We start from the raw sequence: 21,796 nt of genomic DNA, 5'->3' as shown, positions 1-21,796 counted from the left end.
ACGTAGATTATTTAAAGCTATCCTTTTAAATATACTTGACAGAGTGGTCTTTAAATGGACTGCTGACCTATAGAATATACGCTTTTCGCATATTGTATCCTAATGCTCTTTTCGGCTGTTAGCACGTTCTACCGGAACAACTTCTCAAAGCACCAAGTTAAAATACTAACACTTATGTTTATCAGCGTTTCTCTCCATTGTCATTCACAGTGAATTAATTCCTTTGGTAAGAGGGAATTTTTCCCCTCTATTATGCTGCCTTGCCTGAGTTTGAATCACCAGGCTCATCTGTTTTGCCCGAAGTAGTAAAAGCGAGGGGAAAAAAAACAGCTGTCTAGTCAGTGAAGGGACGCCTTGCCAGTTGAGCTGTGAAATCCACACAAGTAAGCAGGATAATCTCTTCCACTCAGACTGAATATTATATCCTGGGATGGAAATGCAAATAGTTCCACATACAGCCTTGACCTAATAGGGTGCAATTTAATGTGACAGCAGTATAAGGTATGGTGGGATACCCCAAGTTCCATCACACTGACGCTAAAGGTAAATATTGAAGGACACTTTCACAAACGGTAAAAGGAAGCAGTTTGTTTTTTATAACTTTGTGGGAAATATCATATGCACAATCTTTTAGTAATAACCTCTTGCTAGCTATGATACACTGGGATTTGCTACTTTATGTGCCATGTAATGGCCTCTTTCTGGTTAGGTTATTGTTCTTTTACAGCCTGTTCCTGCAGAGGGAGCATAGACAGATTCTGTGCATCTTTTTCCTATTAAATGGTGTAACGATAGCCACATGGTTCAATTATGGTTCATTATTCAGTCGTTTAATACCAGGCATGCATTAATAGAATCTTCAACATTGATTAAAAGTTTACTAATTTGTGCTTAGTTGGACTAATAGGAAAGAATAACTGCTGAATTGTACTTTAATGATTACACTTATCAGTATTAAGGGCATTCTTCATTTGGCAATAGTTGGGAGGTTGGCAAAATGTCATGTTCAACATTCAAGAACAGTTTGTCTGTTTTCAACTTGTAGGAATTATTTTCAGATAAGATGCCAAAGACATTTTTTTTTTTCCCACAGTTAGTCTTGATCAGCATAAATGTGCCTAATCAGTCTGAAATCAAAACAATTGCACTGTGTTCCCCTCAACTCTGAACCAATGTCTGTAATCACATAATGGGAAAGTTGTTTTTTTCCACTTGGCCAGATTACCTGAGAGCACACTGTGTCTCTCTCTCACCAGCTGCAACATGTAAAAAGACCTAAAGCACTGGTTTACAAGACCCACTAGACACACAAGAGCGGCTTGCATGCAGAAACTTGCTCAGAGAAATGGGCTCTGCTGCAACCTTGAACTCTCTCTGCCACTGTGAGAGCCACTATGCCAGTAGTTGAGCTCTGTGCCTTCAGGGCTCTGTGGGAAGGCAATTTAGGCAGCCCTTTGAAGAGTTTTTTTTTTTTTAATTCTACATGTGCAGGAGAATACACATTATGCACATTATGCTTTTTAGGCGAAAATTACCCATGTTAACCTAAATTTTCAACAAAAGAGTTAAAAAGAAATCAAATGGTTATCAGAAGCTCTCATTCTTTCTTTTTCTTTGATTCATTTGGAGTCTTTTTTTCCTGGCCACCCAACAAATTTAATTGCAATATTCACTCTCCTTGTAGCTTTCTTCCACCTCTACCTCCTGGGAAAATTAGCTACTAATTGTTCCCCTCTTGCCTGGTTTCTGACTTTGCTTAGTGCTTGAAAGGTAGTACAAGTAGCTGTTTGTTCTTTTTTTTTTTTTTTTTTTAATCAAAGCTTGTTTCTGGAATACAGCTGCCCACTGCAAATGCAGAAAGCACGACTCAACACTGAAACTCTGCAGGATAAGAGTGGATATCTGGAAGAACATCAGAATGTTTAAACAAACAAAAAAAAATGTACTTTTTAGCTTAGTTTCCGACACCCCTGCCAAAGGGTTGACTTCACTCTCAAATTCAGCAGTCGCCATGGCAACAAGAAGCGCGCCCTACCTGTGTTCAGCACTTTTTAGTGTCGCCTGAAAACATTTCCACTGCTGTGTGCACTTCTTGCACCATATCAGTTCCAACTGTGTTTTAAGCATCTGCAATGTATTTCAGTGTGTGGTGGTGTTTTGTCACGCTGGAGCATTTTATTTATTTATTTATTTATTTTTATATGCAGTGCACGTGGTGTCAAATTGGCAAAGTGGTTTTCTTGTGTATTTTCTATTTGCTTGTGTGTTTTCTTAACTTGCAGAGCACTGAGCTCTCAGGGCTAACTTTAGTGAGTGTTTAGCCCCGTTTGTCCAGTTTGCATTTTTCATGTGTGTGTTTACAAAAATGAAGTGACAGTATGTTTTATGATTTCTTGATGTTTAGCCAGCAGTGTGCAAAGCTGTCTAGTGCAGCTACTAATTTAGTGCTCCACCAAATGATTCTCATGGGGTTCATGTTTTTGGTGCGTGCCCTTCCAAAGACTTCTCACTAGCTTCAGCAGTGTGAAAAATAATAGCTTTAGTTCTTAGGCCACGGCTATCCTGAATCAAATGAACTGGTTTTCACTGGAATGTCGTAGATGATGGTATCTAAATAATATCTGAGATTTATCAATATCATGTGATGTTTTGTATTTGTCCTTCTGGGAAATGTCGGGCTGATGATAAATTTATGTGGAGGTCGCATATTTTCTGCTCCATGATCCCCACACTACACTAGCGCACACACACATGCACGCACACACTTCTTCCTTGGTTGGAGTCGGTGAGCTCTGCAGTGTTTTCTGTGTCCGCCTCTACCCGCGCCGGGCTACACAGACCTTATTTGGAATGTCAGAACTGATAGGAGTGGGAGTCAAACAAAGCTTCCCACTCATTTATTTTTTCTTCTTACTTTCTAGTTGCAGCAGTCCCTTTTCAAACCCAACTCGCTGAGGATTGTTTCAAAGCACGAGTGCAGATTAGTGTGACTGCTCGCCTGTCCTAATGTGTGTGTGTGTGTGTGTGTGATTTTAAGTGAAAGCAGAGAGAGATGGCAGAACTCAACAAGTATACCTTTTTTCAACTAGTGGATTTTTCAAAGCTTTCTCCATTGAAGCGGTTTAAAACACTAAATGTGTTTTCCCCTCTCTAAAAGCATGAGGCTTATCAAGACCTGGCTGAGTGAAGCAGCATTAGCACAGCATTAACCACTCAGCCCAGGTTTCCCACGGGATATAAAATGGATCCTTGTTTCTCTAGGAAATCGCCACAGCAATGCTGCTGAAGAGCACTTTGCTGCAGCCACACCAGATATTGACAAATAATATTTATATTTCCTGATTGGTAGCTGTAGTCAGTGCACTTGAAAGGGAGTATCACGGAATACGTAATCCAAATAGCTAAGTGATAAGACATTAACAGCACATTAAAGTGATAAATATGGTACAGTTTGAAGACAATCTCATTAAAACACACAGTAGATTCTGAATAATACTCACTGCTCACATGCCTCACATTAGCTAATGAAGCTACACAATGGGTTTTGCTTTGTGGTGGCCAGAGATATGACTGTATTGGCTCAGGACTGTTGTTGCTCAACTCAGCAGTGGCATTGTTGGCTCTCACCGTGCTGCAGCTGCATGCTGAAGAGCAGCCAGATGTTTGAGATGGTGAAATGAGCCTAGCGAGCAGGAAACGGTTCTGCATGCCATAGGAATCGTCTTTGAAAACAGGAAGGGAACTTGTTCCCTGCTTATGCGCCTTTTCCTGTGGCATGACCGGAGGCAGGCCTTGTGTTTGACGGTTGCTGGGAAAAAGGTACTTGTGGTTGTATGGTAATGGCCTTTTAAGGCTACAAACATTCTGAGAGAGCTTTAGACCTGTCCAACAAAGGATTTTCTTTCACAGGAGCTAAAATCATTGTCTGCTGTTTCACGTGGGCTCATTTACACATATTAGTTTCATCTCTGCAATCAGAACGTTTTGCGTAATGTGATAGGTCAACCTAAGCCAATATTATACAATAGCAACATATCAAATGTCAATGTGAAAACAAAGACTGTAATAAATCTAAAGAGAATTATCGATGAAAGTTTGCAGCTTTTCTTTGATATTCAGACGTTTAGAGATTTTCAGCTCACTGTCGGCTGTCCTGGCTGCAAATTCACTGACTTTGTTTCCTCTGTTTTTGCTCTTATGTCATTTCAGCAGCAGTAGATAGATATTGTCAGCATCAAAGCTCTAAAAACTCAATGTACACTACACAACAAATAGTAGATAGACTCATGTAGCAACTAGATGGTCAACATAGTGAAGCTTAAGAATTCCATGTTTCCCCCAGGAATCAATGACCACAGTGCAGACACAGGTTGAGTGAAAAACAGGCCAGGTGCCCAGAAACACAAAATCTGTACCTGCTGGATTTGTAAATATGCAGTGAAACCTTGCCGACAACATTTTCGTCAACTTAAAAGGTGATGATGTGTCAGTGCTCTGTTCACAACTTGTTTCCACCGCCCTCAAGTGGGAAAAAAAAATCAGTTATAGCAGGTTTAAGCCTCGGCTGTTAAGAATCCTTTAATGTTCTGATTTATGTTAACCCTCCCACACCCTCCAGCAGTTTCCCAGAATGAAAATTGTCTCTTACCTCCTTCCCCTTTAGCAGACACAGCGCAGTATACCAATTGAAGGAAGCATGACATCATGGCAGATACATCATGTCCTTTCATTTTTGGTGCAAGGCATGCAGTACTTAAGATGTGGCGAGGGTGTTTCCAGCACTTGGAGTGTTGGACCAATGAGAATTTAAGCCTGTTACCACTAAATTAAACCCATTGAGCTACAATAGCAGCTTTGACTGTGATGCAGTTAACAGGCAACCCTGAATGGTTGTTCAATGGTAGGATGCTTTCCTGTCCATTATGATGTTTGGTAAGAAAAAAAATATGCTGTGGCTACAGTGTGAATGTGGCAAATCTAGAAGTGATTTTTCAGTTTGCACTTCGTGTAGTTTCTTGCTTTAATCATTGATTATTGAAATTTTACAGGAACCTACAGCGATTGCGTGCTGCACTGGGTTGCTCCTGAGCCTGGGGAGTCCTCGGTCCTCCTCGATAAATGTCTCTGTGGTTAAGAATGACATGTAGATGAGAGGTGACAGCAGTGTCAGGAGCTCTGTGAGCCACATGGCCATGGGTGATGTGATGTGACGGCTTGTCACTGCGATGTTGGTGACCTGTGGTACGTCTGCAGTGGCATGGCCTAGCTGGTGCTGCGGTAATGCCTTGACAGAGTCACAGCTCTTAGAATCTCTGTCATTCTGACAGAATAAAAAACTTGGTGAATATAATGCACAATAAGCCTTTCAAGCTACCTGGCCAGATCAAGAGTCATTTGTTTTTAGATGATTAAAAAGGGTTATTTTTATCAACTCAAACCGTGCAGCTTTAAACACCTCGTTCACCCTTAGTTCAGGACATCATCATAATGGGTGTGACCAGTAAGTGCAACGATAGCAGTATTGTTTGTTGCTTTATAATGGGGCTCACATATTTTCCTATGTGGTCCACGCATATTTTTAGAGATGTAACTCCTGCATCCTTTAGCCTTGGGGATATCACATTAAATGTGTCTGGATTCTGAACAAAGGACATGCCAAAGCAAGGGCTGATTAGAATGCTGGCTTTTAATCTGTACATTTGGATAATGGAGAGCTCATTTTTGAATTCTAAGTGTCTCTAACAGGATTTTTAGTGTGCAAGCTGCCTTTTATTAAAATAGCAAGTTTATCCATGGAATGTTGAAGCTGAGCTACAGTAACTGTTAAAAAAAATCTGCCTTCAGTAAACATAATGGATGATTTCTCTTCAAAGGAGCTCTTATCATCTCTTCCCATTTCCCAGAGGCTGCCACAAAGCTGCCTCCCTTTTTTTTTTTTTTTTTTTTCCTGCTGCTGCTGCTCATCCTTCTCTCCTGCCTGCTCTCTGGAGGGCAGCCTCAATCTAATACAACTGTGTCAGGAAGTGTGGGGATGCAAAGTGCTGATGAGCCAAAAGTAGCCCACCTCTGCAGTGTGCTGCTTTGTCCCAACACACACCAGCATGATTAGGGAAGCACACCGTGAACCTATGTTCACATCCCTGTGCAACCTTATGGCACATGCTCTGCAGAAACAGATTAAATATGTTTCTTTTGTTGGGGAAATATGATGAGCTCCATTCCAACTGTTCCGCTTCAGGAAAAATATTGGGGGAAAAAAAATCAAGATTTAATCATTTACTATGTTTAAAAAAGGATTAGCAACCAAAATGTACTGCAAAATGTAAGCTGCCAAAATTTGTCAAGTGGCAACCATCTTATTCTTCTTCTAAACTGTGCTTCTGTAGGTTGTTTTTCAGATAGAAGTTCAGCTATAATTGCTTGTTGTTGCCTCAGTGCACCTCCCAGTTACATTCTCTTTATTTTTACTGCTATGAGAGTCTATTCTTTAAAGTAAATCTACTTTATGTGCAACCTAAAGCCAAAAGCTAAGTTTCTCCTGTTGGTACCATGTAATCAAGGGTATCCTGGAACATTTTAGTTATGTAGTACCAAACACATTGCGCAAATGTTCCTTTTCCCTGAGATATGCTGAATAAAAACAAACACATGACTGAGTAGCAAACAGGGTTTTAGAAAAAAATGAATGTGCCATTCCCCCTGACCTGATTTGGCTATAAATTGTCTTGTAAATGTGCATACTCAGTTCTAGCTTTAGCCATTAAATAATTACATTTTAAAATGATGTTTTTGGCTACAGTATCATTGTTTACAGCTTTAAACAGCTAGTACACATTTCATACTTCAACTGAGCTCTCCACACTTCTGAAAGCAGATGAGTTCTGTATGACAGCTGATCACTGGCACCAGTGTGAAGACTCTTGTTTCTGATCTGGCAATAAATGAGCTGAAATCCCCTCTTGCAACAGTACAAAACCTGCAAAACCGCATAAATATTATGTCTCCCTAGGAACACAATAGTCATATTTATTCTTTGATTTTGGGGCTGTTTTTTCCATGTCAAATGCCGAGAGGGAGGTCTCTAACTCTCTCTGGAGCAGATTGCAACATGTTTTAGGGCTCTGGTGAACAGATTAAAGGCTGGTGAGCTGGATCTTTTGTTGAGCCACTCTCAAACTCACACAGACATGAAACCTTCGAACACTCTCAAACCTATACCCTTCAAGCATGTATGGCTCTCAGGGCTGTGCCACCATACTGACAGATGGTACCAAGAGGCCTGGTGTTGCGTCCCTGTGATGGCTCACCCGGAGCCCCATCCACAGTGCTCAGCATCACCACACTGCTCAGCTTGACACACCAGCCACCAGCCTTCCAGCTCCCATGAATAGATAGCCTCTGTTGACACGGCCAAGGTCATGTTCCTCACTGCCACAGTCAAGAGGCGTCAATATGCGCCACTGAAAAGATGATGTTCTTAATTGAAATCTCTTTCTCGATCATGTTGCCCTTATTTAATCTGTTTTCTGTGAAATTCTGTGTCCACAAGTGGGTCAGTTATAGCGCCTAAGGTGGATAGATGCTACAAAGTGTGGTTTCTTATCCATCCATGTTAATATCTTTTAAAAATGCATATTCTTTCCATTTCTTTTTCTTGTAACTGTGAGAACTCTCTGGATTTTTTTTTTTTTTTTTTTTTTTAAACCAGCCTTGGTATCCTTAAATAAATGTTCTGCTCACTACTAACCTAGACGTTGACAGTGGATGTTATGCGTTTTGTCAATCCAGAAAATAAATCAAGTATACACTCGTCTCTGAGAGGATCGGTATATAATACATATGTTTGAGGCTCTCATGCAGCAGGAGTCACTTTCAAAGTGATTCAGAGCTTCTGAGCTCATTAAATGTTAATCAAAAAATCTATTTTCAGATCACTCGGAGATCAGTCATGAGGATTTCAGGCCATCTAGGAGGCCACCACTCCTGAGTGGTGGAGAGTTGACAGAACAGACTGGTCCTTTTTTTGTTGGAAATGTTTAAAAAACAACAACCCAATGCTGGTGCTCGAATTGAAGTTTGGTTTTTGCAGTGATAAATAATAGTATGAGGATACACACTACCGTGATCTGCCCTTGAGAAAATCTCAAAAGACTTAAGTGGCTTCATCTTTGAATTCTGAATTGAGATCTACTCTTGACCGGAGTCCATTTTTAAATGGCACAGAGGCAGGAGTGAGGCAACCCTGTCTCACAATGGCTTTTTGCAACACATGCACTGTCCTTTCCATTATTCATGACGTGTTTTCACAGACAGTGCCTTGAACCATGAGGAGTACTCCTGTCTGTCTTCTCCAGAAGGAGCCCTGTGGAATGAGAGAAAGTGTGCGTGAGCTGCACACACTAGAAGGACTGTTTTCGTCCGCATTTGGAGAAAAACAGATGTCCAGTAATGTTTAACAGTGTGGATCTCGGTGAAGATGGCAGAAGTTCGTACTGTAGATGAACTTTAACTGGAGCACTTGCAGTTTAAAATTGTGTGTGCCTCTGTAAATCTGTGTATTAACTTGACATCAAACAGCCGCACTGTCTCTGCATCAGCTGATGAGATTTCTTCCTCTAGTCTATATTAAGAACTGTTTTTATTGAGGCTTACTTTTGTGGGATGTGCATTCAAGTCATTGCTTATTTTCGTAGTAGTTGCATAAAGTTTTGAATTTTATAGTTTTGTTTAAATATACAAATCTGTTTTTATTATTAGAGTGAAAATGTACTTTGAGTGTAAGAATTACTTTACACTTACCTGAACAGCCTATGTACTTGCTTTTGGCCCATTATGTGCATGTATTATGTTTTTCCCCATTTTTATTAGTTATCAATGTAAAACTATTAATATTTCCATATTTGAGGACTCAAACATGTTGAGTTAGGTAATACACAACGCTGAACTATCTTTTAACTTGTTTTTTTACATTCATACCTCAGGTCTCCTGCCTATTGGATCAGGCTTGGCTTCCAAATTAGTTGTGATAAGACAAATCCTGCTTGCAAGTACAGGTCTTAAACTCAGAATTTAGTGCACCAAAAAGAAGCTTTCCACTCTCAGCAGATGAATTTTAAAAAGCCAAGTCAGAACAGACATTATTCTGAGCAGTGAAGGGCAAACATCCAAGAGAGGTAACAATGACCATAACAGATTTTTCAGCAGAGGGGCACTTTGAATTTTCAGCTAGCAGGGGGTGTCTGTGATACAGCTTTAAAGGTGGGCTCTGCCCCTAGATGCAGCACTACACAGTGGTTAGAAATTGTCAAAAATCTAATGGAAACAAATTGGTCACTCTTGATTAACTTCAAAACCCCAGATTTCCTGTTTTTCCTTATGCCTTCATATCAATCATTTCCTGCTGCACTAAAGTAAACTGTTTGCCTAGAAAACTGCTTTTCCAATCATGCTTAAGAAAATGCTCTGAATGATGTTAAAGATGATAGTTTGTGCTAAGTGTAACAGTGGGTTACATGTAGCATGATGAGAACAGCTCATTTCAGTGTCCCTCCTCCTCTCTGTGAACCGCCACCATCATTACTGTCGTCACCCATTCAGTATGTTGAAACACACGCGCACTTATTAGCTTTAATACAGGAGGCTCGGTGAGTCACAGATATTTGCACCTTGATTAACATGTGTGGATGTATCTCTGAACTATTGTTAGGAGCATTAGCAGAAGTAATACGGACATGAACAGAGTAGAAATGCAGTGAACTGCAGGATTCACTCCAAACCCTCAGGCTATGAATCATCTTAATGTAATGTTTGCCAGCAGGTGGAAATGACTCAAATTTGTTCCCACAGTGAAATATGCAACACACTGATACTCCTCTCCTATGCTCAAGCTGGTGTACAATCAGAGCCATTTTGTTTCCACGCAGGCAGCACATTAAAATGTGGTCAGATAATCAGCCGTTTTTATGTGTATACAACAGTGTGAGTGAGATTGCCCCCTAGATAAACGGTTACTTTCTGACTCATAGGCTCATTAGGCTCACGTGAAAGATAAAACTCCATTCTTTTGTTGACATGACAATGTTGTTTATTCCTAAATATATAAATAAATTAGTTTTTGTAATGATGAAATGCACATTTTGTTTTAGTTTCAGTTTTATGGAGCGTTACCGAGCGGTTCAAGTTGTGAGTCGTGCTTATGCTCTTATTACCTTAAATGAAGACATGGGCATAGGACAAAAGGAAATCAGATATCAGCACCAGCATGTTAAGCAGAATCTCAGCCACAAAGGAGAAACTCTGCTATCTAACGAAGCACAATGGAGGAAAATATAATGTATGCAAATGAGGGAAACAGACAAAGACCCTATTCTTCTCTCTGCGGTCTGTCGACTGTATCAGATTCCTAACTATCTTCTCATCCCATCCACTGCGCTCAGACTACGTTATATCAAAACCGTTTTTCAGTGCCTCATAGCTGCATTGCAAGCATTTAAATAAAACTGTATATTCAAGTGTTATGTGTAATCTAAATGCATCTACATGGCTTTACAAAGTGATGTGACTGGGTGATTTATGACAGAATAACGAATTGAGGCCTCTTTGCTGTTACTGTAAAATCAACAGTAAATGAAACCGGTTTCTGTTAATAAAAGATTTGGTAGTAGTTTCAGAAGCTGGTCAAATTCCCTGCATCTCCCCTAGTGCTATTTTTTTCCAAATGGCTTAGCTGCTGAGGTCTTTTTTTTGGAATACACTTACCGAGTAAATGGAATCAAGGTGAGGTAAAGTATTCTTTTTTGCATTTTCTAATTGTAATTTCATTATGTTGTGTTTTGCAGCTTCAAGGCTCCCTGCGAAGGAAGATTGAGGGACATGCACCAGGACACACACCAAAGCAGAACGGCCTCTCCTGTGGTTTTACTGGATCAGACTTTAAGCGAGTCCGTGTGGACGCCGGTGGTCTGGGACATGGGACCTGCAACCACAGCTTAACCCAGTCACACTCCCTGCAAGGCTCCTCAGCCATGGGCATGCAGAGGAAGAATTACATGATGCCCCATGGATTGGGGTCAGACATATTCAACATGACCCTGAAAGAAATGAAAAAAGAGCCCACTGAGATCCAGTCTTGTGGCCAGTCAAACACAGAGATGATTTTTGACTTCAAGGATGAAGGTGGCGTTCATATTGACCCAGAGCTCCAGGATCTGTTTGACGAGCTGACAAAAACAGTTCCTCCTCTGAATGACCTGGAGTTTGAAAAAATGCTGAAGCAGGACGATACATTTGGTTTGGATCTAGGTCGGCCGAGCTCAGCGGGAGCAACTGCCGGTCTGTGCTCCCCGATGGACAAGCCGATAAAGACGGAGCATTCGCCGGATTTCGGTCATGTTCACTGTGGCTCGCCACAGCTTCGGCCGGCCTCAGCGGGACCATCTTTCACATTGACCAGCACCACTTCTACAAACACGTCACAGAAAGCTAACACTCAGGCGGGACACCCCAGAGCCATGCCCTGCTGGCCAGAAATATCCCACGCAGAGCAGCTGAAGCAGATGGCGGCCAACCAGCAGCAGCCGAGCTCTCTTCTCCATCACCACCACCAAACCCCACCTGTGGGGTTGACCAGCTGGGCTCCTGCCATGAGCACCCACTCCTCCACCAGCACCTTCCCCCAAGACAAGGTTTCTAGCCCAGCCCCACTCAGCCAGCAGAGGATCGGGCCACACAGTAAAGGGATCAACAACTGCCTGTTCAAGTCCAACGGCCACAATGGCTCCCATCATTTGGACATGAAGGTTCTCAACACCAAACCCACTTTACACTTCAGCCCCAAAGTGCCCCATTCTGCCAGCCAACCGATGTCTATCATGACCAATCCGGTGAGCAAGACAGAACCACAGCAGCAGTCGCCATCACCGGGTCAGAATCAACCACATCCAGGTCACCATTTCCAGAACCAGCAGATCGCCACATCGGGGCCGCTTTGTCTGCAACCCAAGACTGTTCCTGCAGGGCTGCCATTCAGACTGTCTCAGCAGCGACAGGTAAAGATTCTGTCCAAAATTCCTTTGCACATGATTGCTCTTATGTGAAACCTTTAGCTGTAAACTTTGAAAAATTGGGAAAAAAACAAGTTTTAGCTCCATGACATAGCAGCTTTGACCATAAACAGACTTTTGCATGCTATAAAGGAGCATAAATTTCAATTCTACAATGAATATTAAAATCAGGATTTCTTTGTATGTCCTGAGTCATCCTGGTCCTAGGAGCTTTAGTAGAAAGCAACCGGACTTCAAACAACGTAAAAGAGAAGTCCGGTTGCTTTCTACTGAAGCTCCTAGGATTGAAATTAGGAGTTAACCCTTTAATGTGCGACATGGGTCAAAAACGACCAAATCCAGTGGAAAATGGGTGTCTGATGACTCGCACTGCACATCATAGGGTTAAACTACATCTAGCTGCAATCACAAATGTTGTTATATTGCAAAATAATCTGCTCAAAGACAATGGATTTTTTTTGCACACATGCGTACCCATAGTATCATATGTGATGGCAACAATACAACACAGCTAGTGCCATTAAATCGAGGTAATTGTTAAGGTAATGACATTAAAATGCCATGATTTAAAAGTACAAATAGTGTAAGAAGGTGAAAGTCTTAACATTTTCTGTTGCAAACTTCAAATAACTGGCTTGTGTGTTTTATTGCATAGTAAAGAAGTTCAGCGGTTTTGTCTGCTAAAAGTGAACTGACAGGATACAAAGCACAGTCAGTCGTACTCACTTTCGTCTTCTTCTCTTGGTTTCCTCAGTTTGCTCGCAGCAGCAGCCAGTCTGCTGTCTGGAACAGCTACAATGCAACGCTGTTTGCTTTGGGACTTTATTGTTATTGTTCTTGTTAATGTCTGTGCCTTTGCTGTTGTGACTCCCTTCAATATGCATTTCCCCTGAAAGTGTTTTGACGATGACACAGATTGCCAGAGCATGGTGGATTAACATGCAGGACTTCTAATTTCTCTGCTTGTCATGGTGGCTCCCTGTCAGGGCACAGATATGCACAGCGGGATTTGCTAATTGGAGGTTGTTAGCTACAAGGGACAAGTGGTGGAAAATGACAGTAATCTGCTTAGCCTGGTGCCGGAGGTTGAATCACTGATTTGTTATGATTGGGGAGATTTAGACTGTCCCCTCTTTCATTTTTGCACCAACAGTATCTGTGGCTGTCTTTGTGTGAAATGATAATGCGAGCCACACAAGAGAGCTCTCATAACCTCTACAGATCAAGGGAAGTGCTTGAGTGACTGGGAAGAGGGAGAGAGAGAGGGAGGAAGGGAGGGAGTTACGCAGGCATGGAAGTAAACAAGGTAGATGGCAAAATACATCATAGGACAGATAAAACAGGACCAGTTTTACCACTATAGCAGGCAGGCATTTACACCCAAAACAGTGCATGTTCACAGTTGTCTTAAAACTCCCTTTTAAAATGGTTTATTTCCCAGAAGTTTCCCATAAATGCTTGAGGCAGATATAGAAGAAAAAAATCAAAAGTATTAAATATTTTATAGAAGCAAATAAACTCTTTTCTGGCCACCAAATGACCCTATTTTACCACATGCAAGATTGTATCTATAAACACAATGTCAATTAAAAAGATCAAAAGTATTGGTTATGTAGCATTAGTGTTACCATTAGCATTAAGGATAATAGCATTAGCAGCGTAGCATATTTATACGCTAAATCATAAGAAGTAGAAGATGGTACGTAATTAGAAAGTACAGCAGTGAGGAAGAAGGGGAAGAGTGGAAGAGAGCTGGATATCAAATCATGAAAAAGCCTTAAATGGATTTTGATAAATTATTAACAAAGCAAAGTTTTCCAAAGCCCAGAGCTCCTGAAAGTAAAAGCTCAGTCACCTCGGAGTCTTTTAAAAACAGAGGATCTGAGGCTGTGCTGAGTTCACGAGGGGTAAAGGTTTGATGAGACATCTTTCTCAAGGACACTGTTCCAACTGTGCTGTTTTGTTTGAACAAATAAAATATGCAAACACAAAACCGAGGAGATGATAGTGTTGGAATTACGGGGAAGAAACAACTCATAATTTTAGAACAAGCGTTTAAAAATGCTGATGGCCCTGTTTGCTTTTCGCAGTCAGCACGGAGAGGGTTAAAAGTTCAGCTAATGAAGAAGGGACAGCTCAGAGAGGAGAAAAGAGTGGAGTCTCTTCCCACAGTGAACTGAATTAGTAATGCCAGTGAAATAAAGGTCCTGAAAGAATGCCCTGATCCCCTGTGTAACACTAGCGACTAGCAGTGGGCTTCCTCCCACTGACTCAAGCTGAAGACCCTTTTTTTTCCCCCATGAGCTTTTGTGCTTGTTTGAAGCTTCTAACAATTTAATAATCAGCTGCTGAATCAAACATGTCAAAATTTAGACCTGCCACTGTGCAGATCTCTAATTATGAGGTCACACATACACACACACACAAAAAAATGCACTCCATCACTCAGTTGAAGTATGAACACATTCTGGGGCAGCACACACTGGAGGACACTAATGCATTATGAAACCTGAGTTACTGTGGTTGGTGGTTAATAGTATTTCAAGGACAAAATTTTGTGTTGCTAGTCACGTCAGTTGTGTAGCCGTGTTGTGTATTTTAGCTAAAGGAAGAAGAAAATATTTTTGGGTGGATTGTATGACTATTGCTTTTTTTTTTTTTAAGGGCCAATTCTGGTATAAATCTGCAGGTTGTTTTTATTAATTATGACTGAAACTGGTTTCCAATTGATGTATTCACATTAGTGTAAATGTAGTATAGTATTGATTTACTCACAATTTTCTGAAAATCTAAAATCTAGCATGAAATATTTTTGGTAACTAAATGCCAAAATGCCTGTGCAAACTGATCAGATTACCTTTTTCTTAATTTAATTTATCATAATATTATTGGACCAGCTTCATAATTAATGCTGCCTTGACACATTCATACATTATATATTATCTTAATTCAACTGTTTGGTTCTATAATTTTAAGCATTTAATAACTCTAATTAGTGCCATTAGGACACTTTTGGATTTTTGATCCTTTTACAGCAGTATGCTAATAGATGTTTGTATTTTTAACTATAAATGCATTCAAAATCACTTTTACAGACATTTGACAGGCTATCCTATCCAAAGAGACTTATCTGTCCACTCAGCATTGAATCACATGGAGACATTTGAAAGCAGTTTCATCATCCCCAGTTGTTAGCTTCAGCTAAAACCAGTTCCTATTTCAATACTGCACAATAGATGTGCTTTCTGCAGAACAGAATACCCTCCTTACTGAAAACGCCGGAGTGCCACAGGAGCCGATAGTTACACTGCATGCCGTTCATGCTTTGAATCATGCTTCGATCTGCCTCCCATTGTTTTAAATCCGCCTCTTCACTCCCAACTGTTCAATAGTGGCAAAAAATGCCCCAGCAACAAAAAAAAAAAATCAAAATTGGTTTTGTCGCAATAATCAGGACTCCTTAACTTTTCTTGATGATCCTGTGGCACCACATCCTTCAGTAAGGATAGGAGCGGGGCCACAGGGGTTGAGCCTACCAGGTCAGTGCTGTGAAGGGAGTACTTGTTTCCTGGGAAAGGGAGCCGCGGCCAAGTCCAGATGCCGAGGCGCTCCCCTGGGACAGCATCCTGAGACCAGACTAGAGGAAGTGCAGTGTGAGAGCCGGCAAGGCTGGGCCTGGATCACTGTCAGCTGCCTGCACTGCCTCAGGATGGGAGACTAAATCACTCCGCTCCTTCTCTCGAGCCCGAGCCACATGTGGTATTCATTTACAACAAGCTTGTGAAGAATGAGAGCGGGGGGGGGCATGGAAAACAGCTTTATGACACATCAGGATGACAGAGGGGATTACTCAGTTGTACATGCTAAAACACCCCTCATTGGTTTTTTTTCTTACAACAAAGACAGAACAGGCCCACTCCAGTTTACCTCTGTGGGTAAAAAGTCTGTGATGGTCACAGTTTCTTACAGTCTCGATAAGTGGCTACAATGAATCAAAGCCAGTGACTCTGCTTTCTGGAGTAACAGGAGAAACCGCTGTTTTGATGTTTCGGTCCTTGTGTAACCTCATTGCCATGCTTGGTTTGCTGTGTGGGTTGAACTCAGGCAGAGAAAGGCGCATATTAGCTTATGTTAAATGGCTTGTGACTCCTGACGAGTTTCAACTTCCCCTTATTCTCTAATCCAGCCTCCTTAGTTCTCCATATTTCACATGTGTATATATGTAGACACACACACTTCCCCCTCTTTTATTTCTGTTTTTCTTTGGGGATCACAAAGTCACCTCCCTGCAGATTCTCTAAGAATCAAGCCTCTAAGTAATAGCTTCTGCTAAATGCACTGTTGGATTTCTAATCCATTTCACCCTGGGAAACATTTTAAGTCAACACAATGACTGACACTGTATACACACTGTGTGTTGACTTGGATTTGGTGCACATTAACCTCCTTCATGACTAATGCTCACACTTGGTTGAAGCTTTGGCGCTGCGAGGGTGTCCTTGTGTCCACATAAAAGACGAGTTTTCCTTGGAGTGCACGGACGGTCTGCACAGCTGCCTAAAAAAGCTCCAAAATATGCAGCGCAAGGACATATAACATCTCAAACACCCATGATGGTGAAAGCTTATCTTCAGAGCACACATTGGGGGACACGACTTCAAACAAAATGCTAGTTTGGACACCTCAATTAAATAGGAGTGCTGCCGACTACAACGTTTTAATCAGCGATAGTGTCAGGAGCCAAATGGGTTTCCAGGGGATGGGACGTCTCCTTGCCAAACACAACACAGTGATCAGTAAAGGAGAGCTTATTAAATGGAGGTAGTCCTGGTGCTGGCGCTTAACTTCCCATCGGCACACATTTCCTGCTGTCTCAGGGATTCTTTCCACTCTCTTTAGACACAATTATCAAGGGAGAGGCAGGCCTTGAGGAGGGCTCGCACCCCCCCCTTCCAAAAAAAGCCTCTCTCCAAGTCTCCCTTTTTCATCTGCAGAGGGAGTAGCCTTGACCACATTCTGGAGGTTGAATAGCATCTTTGACACAGATATATGATGTCTTGTACAGTTTTGCCCTCTAGTGGTCAAACCGTTTTGCTGCACAGCTTTCTGTTTTCAAAGCACTTTCTCAAGGTCCCAAGCAGGGAAAAGAGTGGAAGAAAACATCTAAAAATGAAATACTAGCACCACTGACGCTAATGTAAAACCATCCTGTGTCTATTTATCAAAGGGGGTTCCTGCTGGTCCGAGGCTGCCCACTAATGGAAGTTTAGGAGCCATGTCAGCGCAGCCGAGGCCCTCAGCACCCAACAACCAGCAGAAAGTCCCGGCCAAAACTCAGGCCATGCAAAGACAGCTGAACCAACAGCAGCACAACATCAGTAACTCAGTAAGCTGCATTTACATCATGCAGATTTCACTGGATAATAAGCATATCAGACTAATCGTTTAATAAATATTCACTGTTTTTTCTTTCCTTTCCAGGACAAAGATAACACACACGATCAGTTCAATCGTCATCTGACAAGACCGCCACCAGATTACAAGCAAACAAGAACCATGATGGGAGTTCAGCAAGGAAACCTCTTCACAGGTATTGTGTGTGTTTCTGCAAATTTGGGAATGCTGACAGGTGAGGTCATGGTAACCAGTTTTTCTCGGTGTCTTTGTAGGTCAAAACTCCTCTCAGTCTCCCAGTAATGGCCCCGACAGCAGCCTCCAGTCCATAAATTGTCACCTCCCAACTGCTTCTGCTTCAAAGATGAGCCCTTCACCGTCGGACCGGAGATTCGGGATCGGGACGGACTGTCACCCGAATCCTTGTATCAGTCAATTTCAGCAGCAAAACAGTCACAATCGAATTGGACTGAGTCAGAGTAAACCTCGGTTTCTGGGGCCAAACGCACAAGGAAAGTCCTTCGGGATGAACAGCGTAGCAGGAGTACAGCAACACCAGAGAGCGACAGCTGACTTGCATTCCTCAGGGGTGGCAGGACAGCCTCTGGGAGGGCTGATGACAAATGTCAGCATGGGCTGGGCTGCAGCCAACAAGCAAGTACCAACTGGACTTGGCGTGAGGCGACTCCCCAACCCGCTGCAGGCTCAGGGTGCTCAGGACCTGCCGAACCTCCCATACCAGCAGCGGCACATCGGCCCTCCCAACCAGGTAGCGCCAGACATGGGGATGCTCCCGCTGAACCCAGCCATAAGAGACGCAGGCCCCAGACCAAACCAGGCCATGATGGGCTCTCCGTCGGCGGTGGGGAACCTGAACCAGGCGTCTCCTGAACAGAGGGTACCAGCAGGAAACTTTGCAGAACCGAGTCCCGGCTCGAGCAGCTACCAGAATAACCGGTCCAACCGTCTGACCTTTGACTTCCTCCCAGAAGGAGACAACACAGTCCCAGGAATCAATGCAGACTCAGACTTCATAGACTCTCTGCTGAAATCTGGCTCTGGGAATGATGACTGGATGAAAGATATAAATCTGGATGAGATTCTGGGGAGTCACACATGAATTACTAAAATCTGACCCGTATAGAGGTCATGTATGTATGTAAGGTGGAAGGGATAACTTTTGTAAATAATGTTAAAATGGAATTTTATAAACTCATATTATTTGTTATCAAAGTATACTGAAGGGTTTTGTTTTGTATTTACTGTGAAAGGAAATTTGTGTTCTGTCCTTAGTACTCTGCATATTTGTTCCTGCTATAGTGGCCAAGAAGCTGTCTGTCCTGCTCTAGTGCTGTTCTATAGGAGAAAATACAAAAAAGTCTCACTGTGAAAACAAACATTGTTGTGTTACTTTCAACTCTCCCTTGGTTAAAGTTCTGAATCTAAAGCATCCTCTGTTAAGCATGACAAGGTATTTACCCCCTCAAGTTTTGCTACCATAAACACAAAGAATCTTGCCACAATACGTTTTTATTCCTTACTGTTTGAGCCTTTTCATCTGTGGTAGTTTTTGATGCAGTTTAAATAATGTAACCATTTTTTTTTCATGTGATATTTAATAATTATTGGGATCGTATTTAGGCATTATAATACATGTAATTAATAAAATTTATTTGAATAATGTGATGCTTTTGTTTTTTCTTTAAGAGATGATTTAATATTGTATAGTATGTAATGAAGATATGCAGTTTATCTTAATATAAAGAGCTCAGTTTCCAAAAAATGAAGGATAAACTGAAAGACAGACTCTGTATAACTACATTAAATTGGATTTTATTTTTATTTGACTACCGTATTTTCCGCACTATAAGGCGCACTTAAAAGCCTTTAATTTTCTCAAAAATCGACGGTGCGCCTTTTAACCCGGTGTGTCTTATGTGTGCACTAAGTTCCAAAATCTGACTGTCGGACCATTTCCTGCCGACATAGGGACGTAATACATACACTACACACGCTGGCAGTGATAAACCTATTAGAGAACATTACATAAATCTACGTACAGTACTGATTATTGTCCGAGCTTTCGCGAAAGCCGGCATCATTGCCGAACAGCCACCTGGCAACGAGACTGACTCCAACAATGACGAGAGTGAACCCGGCATGTTTGATGTCGAAGTTGCCCAGCTGTTCAATTCAGATACAGAAGATGAGGACTTTGATGGATTTGTGACAAAAGATTGATCAAAAAATGTATTTTTAAATGCGTAGTAGAATAAAGTTCAACCAAACTCACCGTTTTGCTTCCGTTTCCTTGTTTTAGTATGCGCCCAATAATACAGTGCACCTTATATATGGCTTAAGTACAGAAATAAACCCCGTAATTGAGACTGCGTCTTACAATCCGATGCGCCTTATGGTGCAGAAATACGGTAATTAAAGCTGGTAGACTTTTATTTTTTCACATTGCAGAAAACTATAAGTTGAAAATATTCAGTGCAAAGAACAAATTTTGCACTTAAATTTGTTAGATTTCAACAATTATGTTTAAAACAGTGACACTTCTTTCTTGTTGCTGTGGAGTTGTGACATGATCAGGGACCAATTTTTTCCTGATGTGTTTGAGTTTCACAGGTGTTTAAAACATCCTCTGAGTGTGGCTTTTGTTGTTTGCTGAATTCTTATGTGGGTTTTCCTACTTTTATTTTTATGATACCAGGTAAAAATCTGACTGTGATGAAGCCAAACATAACAAACAGGTGTATAACTCCTGCAGTTTTCCCTGGTGGATTAAAAACACTTCAAGTTCACAATATCACACTAATGTCATGATGCTGCACTTTATAAACCAGTAAAAAGATAAATTACACTATTTAGCGTTCAGCCTGATCTTGCAGGAATCCAAGGTTATTGTGTTGCAGTACGAACCTTTGAGTAAAGTGTGCACATACTCTAAACATCTTGAAATGTGATGCTCAGGAAAGTATTAAGTCAGCAATGATTCCAGTTTGAATATGTGTCCTTATCTGCTACAGTTAATTCTCTGCATGAAAATGATGGGCTTCTAAAACAAAATGTTTAGCACACCCAACCTCGTTAACATCAGCACGGAAAACAACAGCGCTGTAATATTGTTATGTAATTTTGATTTCCACACAAAATGTCACAGGGTTCACCTCAGAACAGTACGAATAATGCTTGTTTGTTATCCAATTACAAAGGATGTCAAAACATTTGTTTAAGAGGCGTTGGACAATGTAAATGCTATTATTCAAAAATATTCCATTTTTCAGCAAACTATATGACTCACTGAGATGTTCTCTAAATTAATTTATCCTCTTGTTCTGTGAAGTATGAAGTGCTGCACTGCCAAGTTTCAGATAAGACCTGAACCCCAACAGACTTTGATATCACTTATAACAGATGGAGATTACTACTGTGACAACTGTGCTACAACACCTTTTTTTTTATATATCTAAGAACAGGTAAAAGACTATTATTTTTATCCGGAGCATCACTGAGTGCAATACAAAGGTGTTATTTATTTGTTTCAATGGGAAAGCAGGAAAAACCTACTGTCCTCTGAACTAGATAACTAGTTAACATTAAAATCTTCAAATACAACCTCCATTATTCTGTTTTTATAAATACTCTCCTACAATGTCTCTGATCATATTTCAGACCATTCGGAACTAAAGTATGTATGCTGCTTTTTGTAAAAATATGTTTTTATACAATTCTTGCTTCGGTAGCATCCCAATTGCTCACGCTCTTGTTTCACTTTGTAGTCCACATGTGTAAAAGGACTGCAATACCCATAAGTACTGTGGCTGCACAGATGTTTTACATTGGGGCTAATTACAGGAAAGTCTATATATATATATATATACACTCAAATGTTGCTTCAGTTGGTTTGCCTGAATGCATGAAGGTTGAAGAATAAATGTTTGTGCATTTTTGAAACAAAAAGACTCAGCATGTGACTGTCCTTCAGTCAGGTAAGCTGTGAAAACTTAGTGATTGCTTTAATACGTAAATTCCCCAGAAAAAGAATCAATTTCATTGCTTTCGTGTGAGCAATTCATCCTGCTTTTACCAAAGATCTATTTTAGTAATTTGAAAGTTTATTTTGAAGGTCTTCACCAGAGGTATTTGTATATAATTCTTGTTTACCTTGATAGTCACTGAATCACAGATAGAATCACAAATTAAATGTTTATTTTGAAAGTTTTATTAAGGAAACATTAATTGCAAAATATTCTACTGTAGTTTATTAAAAATTACACGGAAAAATGTACAACAAAAAATACAGAGATAGAGAAAAGGGAAATGTATAATCTTAT

The 21,796-nt window shown here is 41.0% G+C and overlaps 1 protein-coding gene across 1 annotated transcript in view; it reads left to right on the top strand.

Annotated features, from left to right (window-relative positions):
• Positions 1-19,142, top strand: part of zmp:0000001236 (mastermind-like protein 2) — a 34,574-nt gene extending 15,432 nt beyond the window's left edge. Inside the window, exons 2-5 of the mRNA XM_022189076.2 lie at positions 10,839-12,047; positions 17,290-17,448; positions 17,544-17,652; positions 17,732-19,142. Coding sequence (XP_022044768.1) covers positions 10,839-12,047; positions 17,290-17,448; positions 17,544-17,652; positions 17,732-18,576 — 2,322 coding nt within the window. The 3' untranslated portion in view covers positions 18,577-19,142. The remainder of the gene's footprint in view (positions 1-10,838; positions 12,048-17,289; positions 17,449-17,543; positions 17,653-17,731) is intronic.
• Positions 19,143-21,796: the final 2,654 nt, after the last annotated feature.

This window comes from Acanthochromis polyacanthus, chromosome 13 (assembly GCF_021347895.1).
Source record: "Acanthochromis polyacanthus isolate Apoly-LR-REF ecotype Palm Island chromosome 13, KAUST_Apoly_ChrSc, whole genome shotgun sequence".
NCBI lineage: Eukaryota > Metazoa > Chordata > Actinopteri > Pomacentridae > Acanthochromis > Acanthochromis polyacanthus.
The sequence above is the reverse complement of the archived record's forward strand: the minus strand, read 5'-3'. Positions and strand labels throughout refer to the sequence as shown.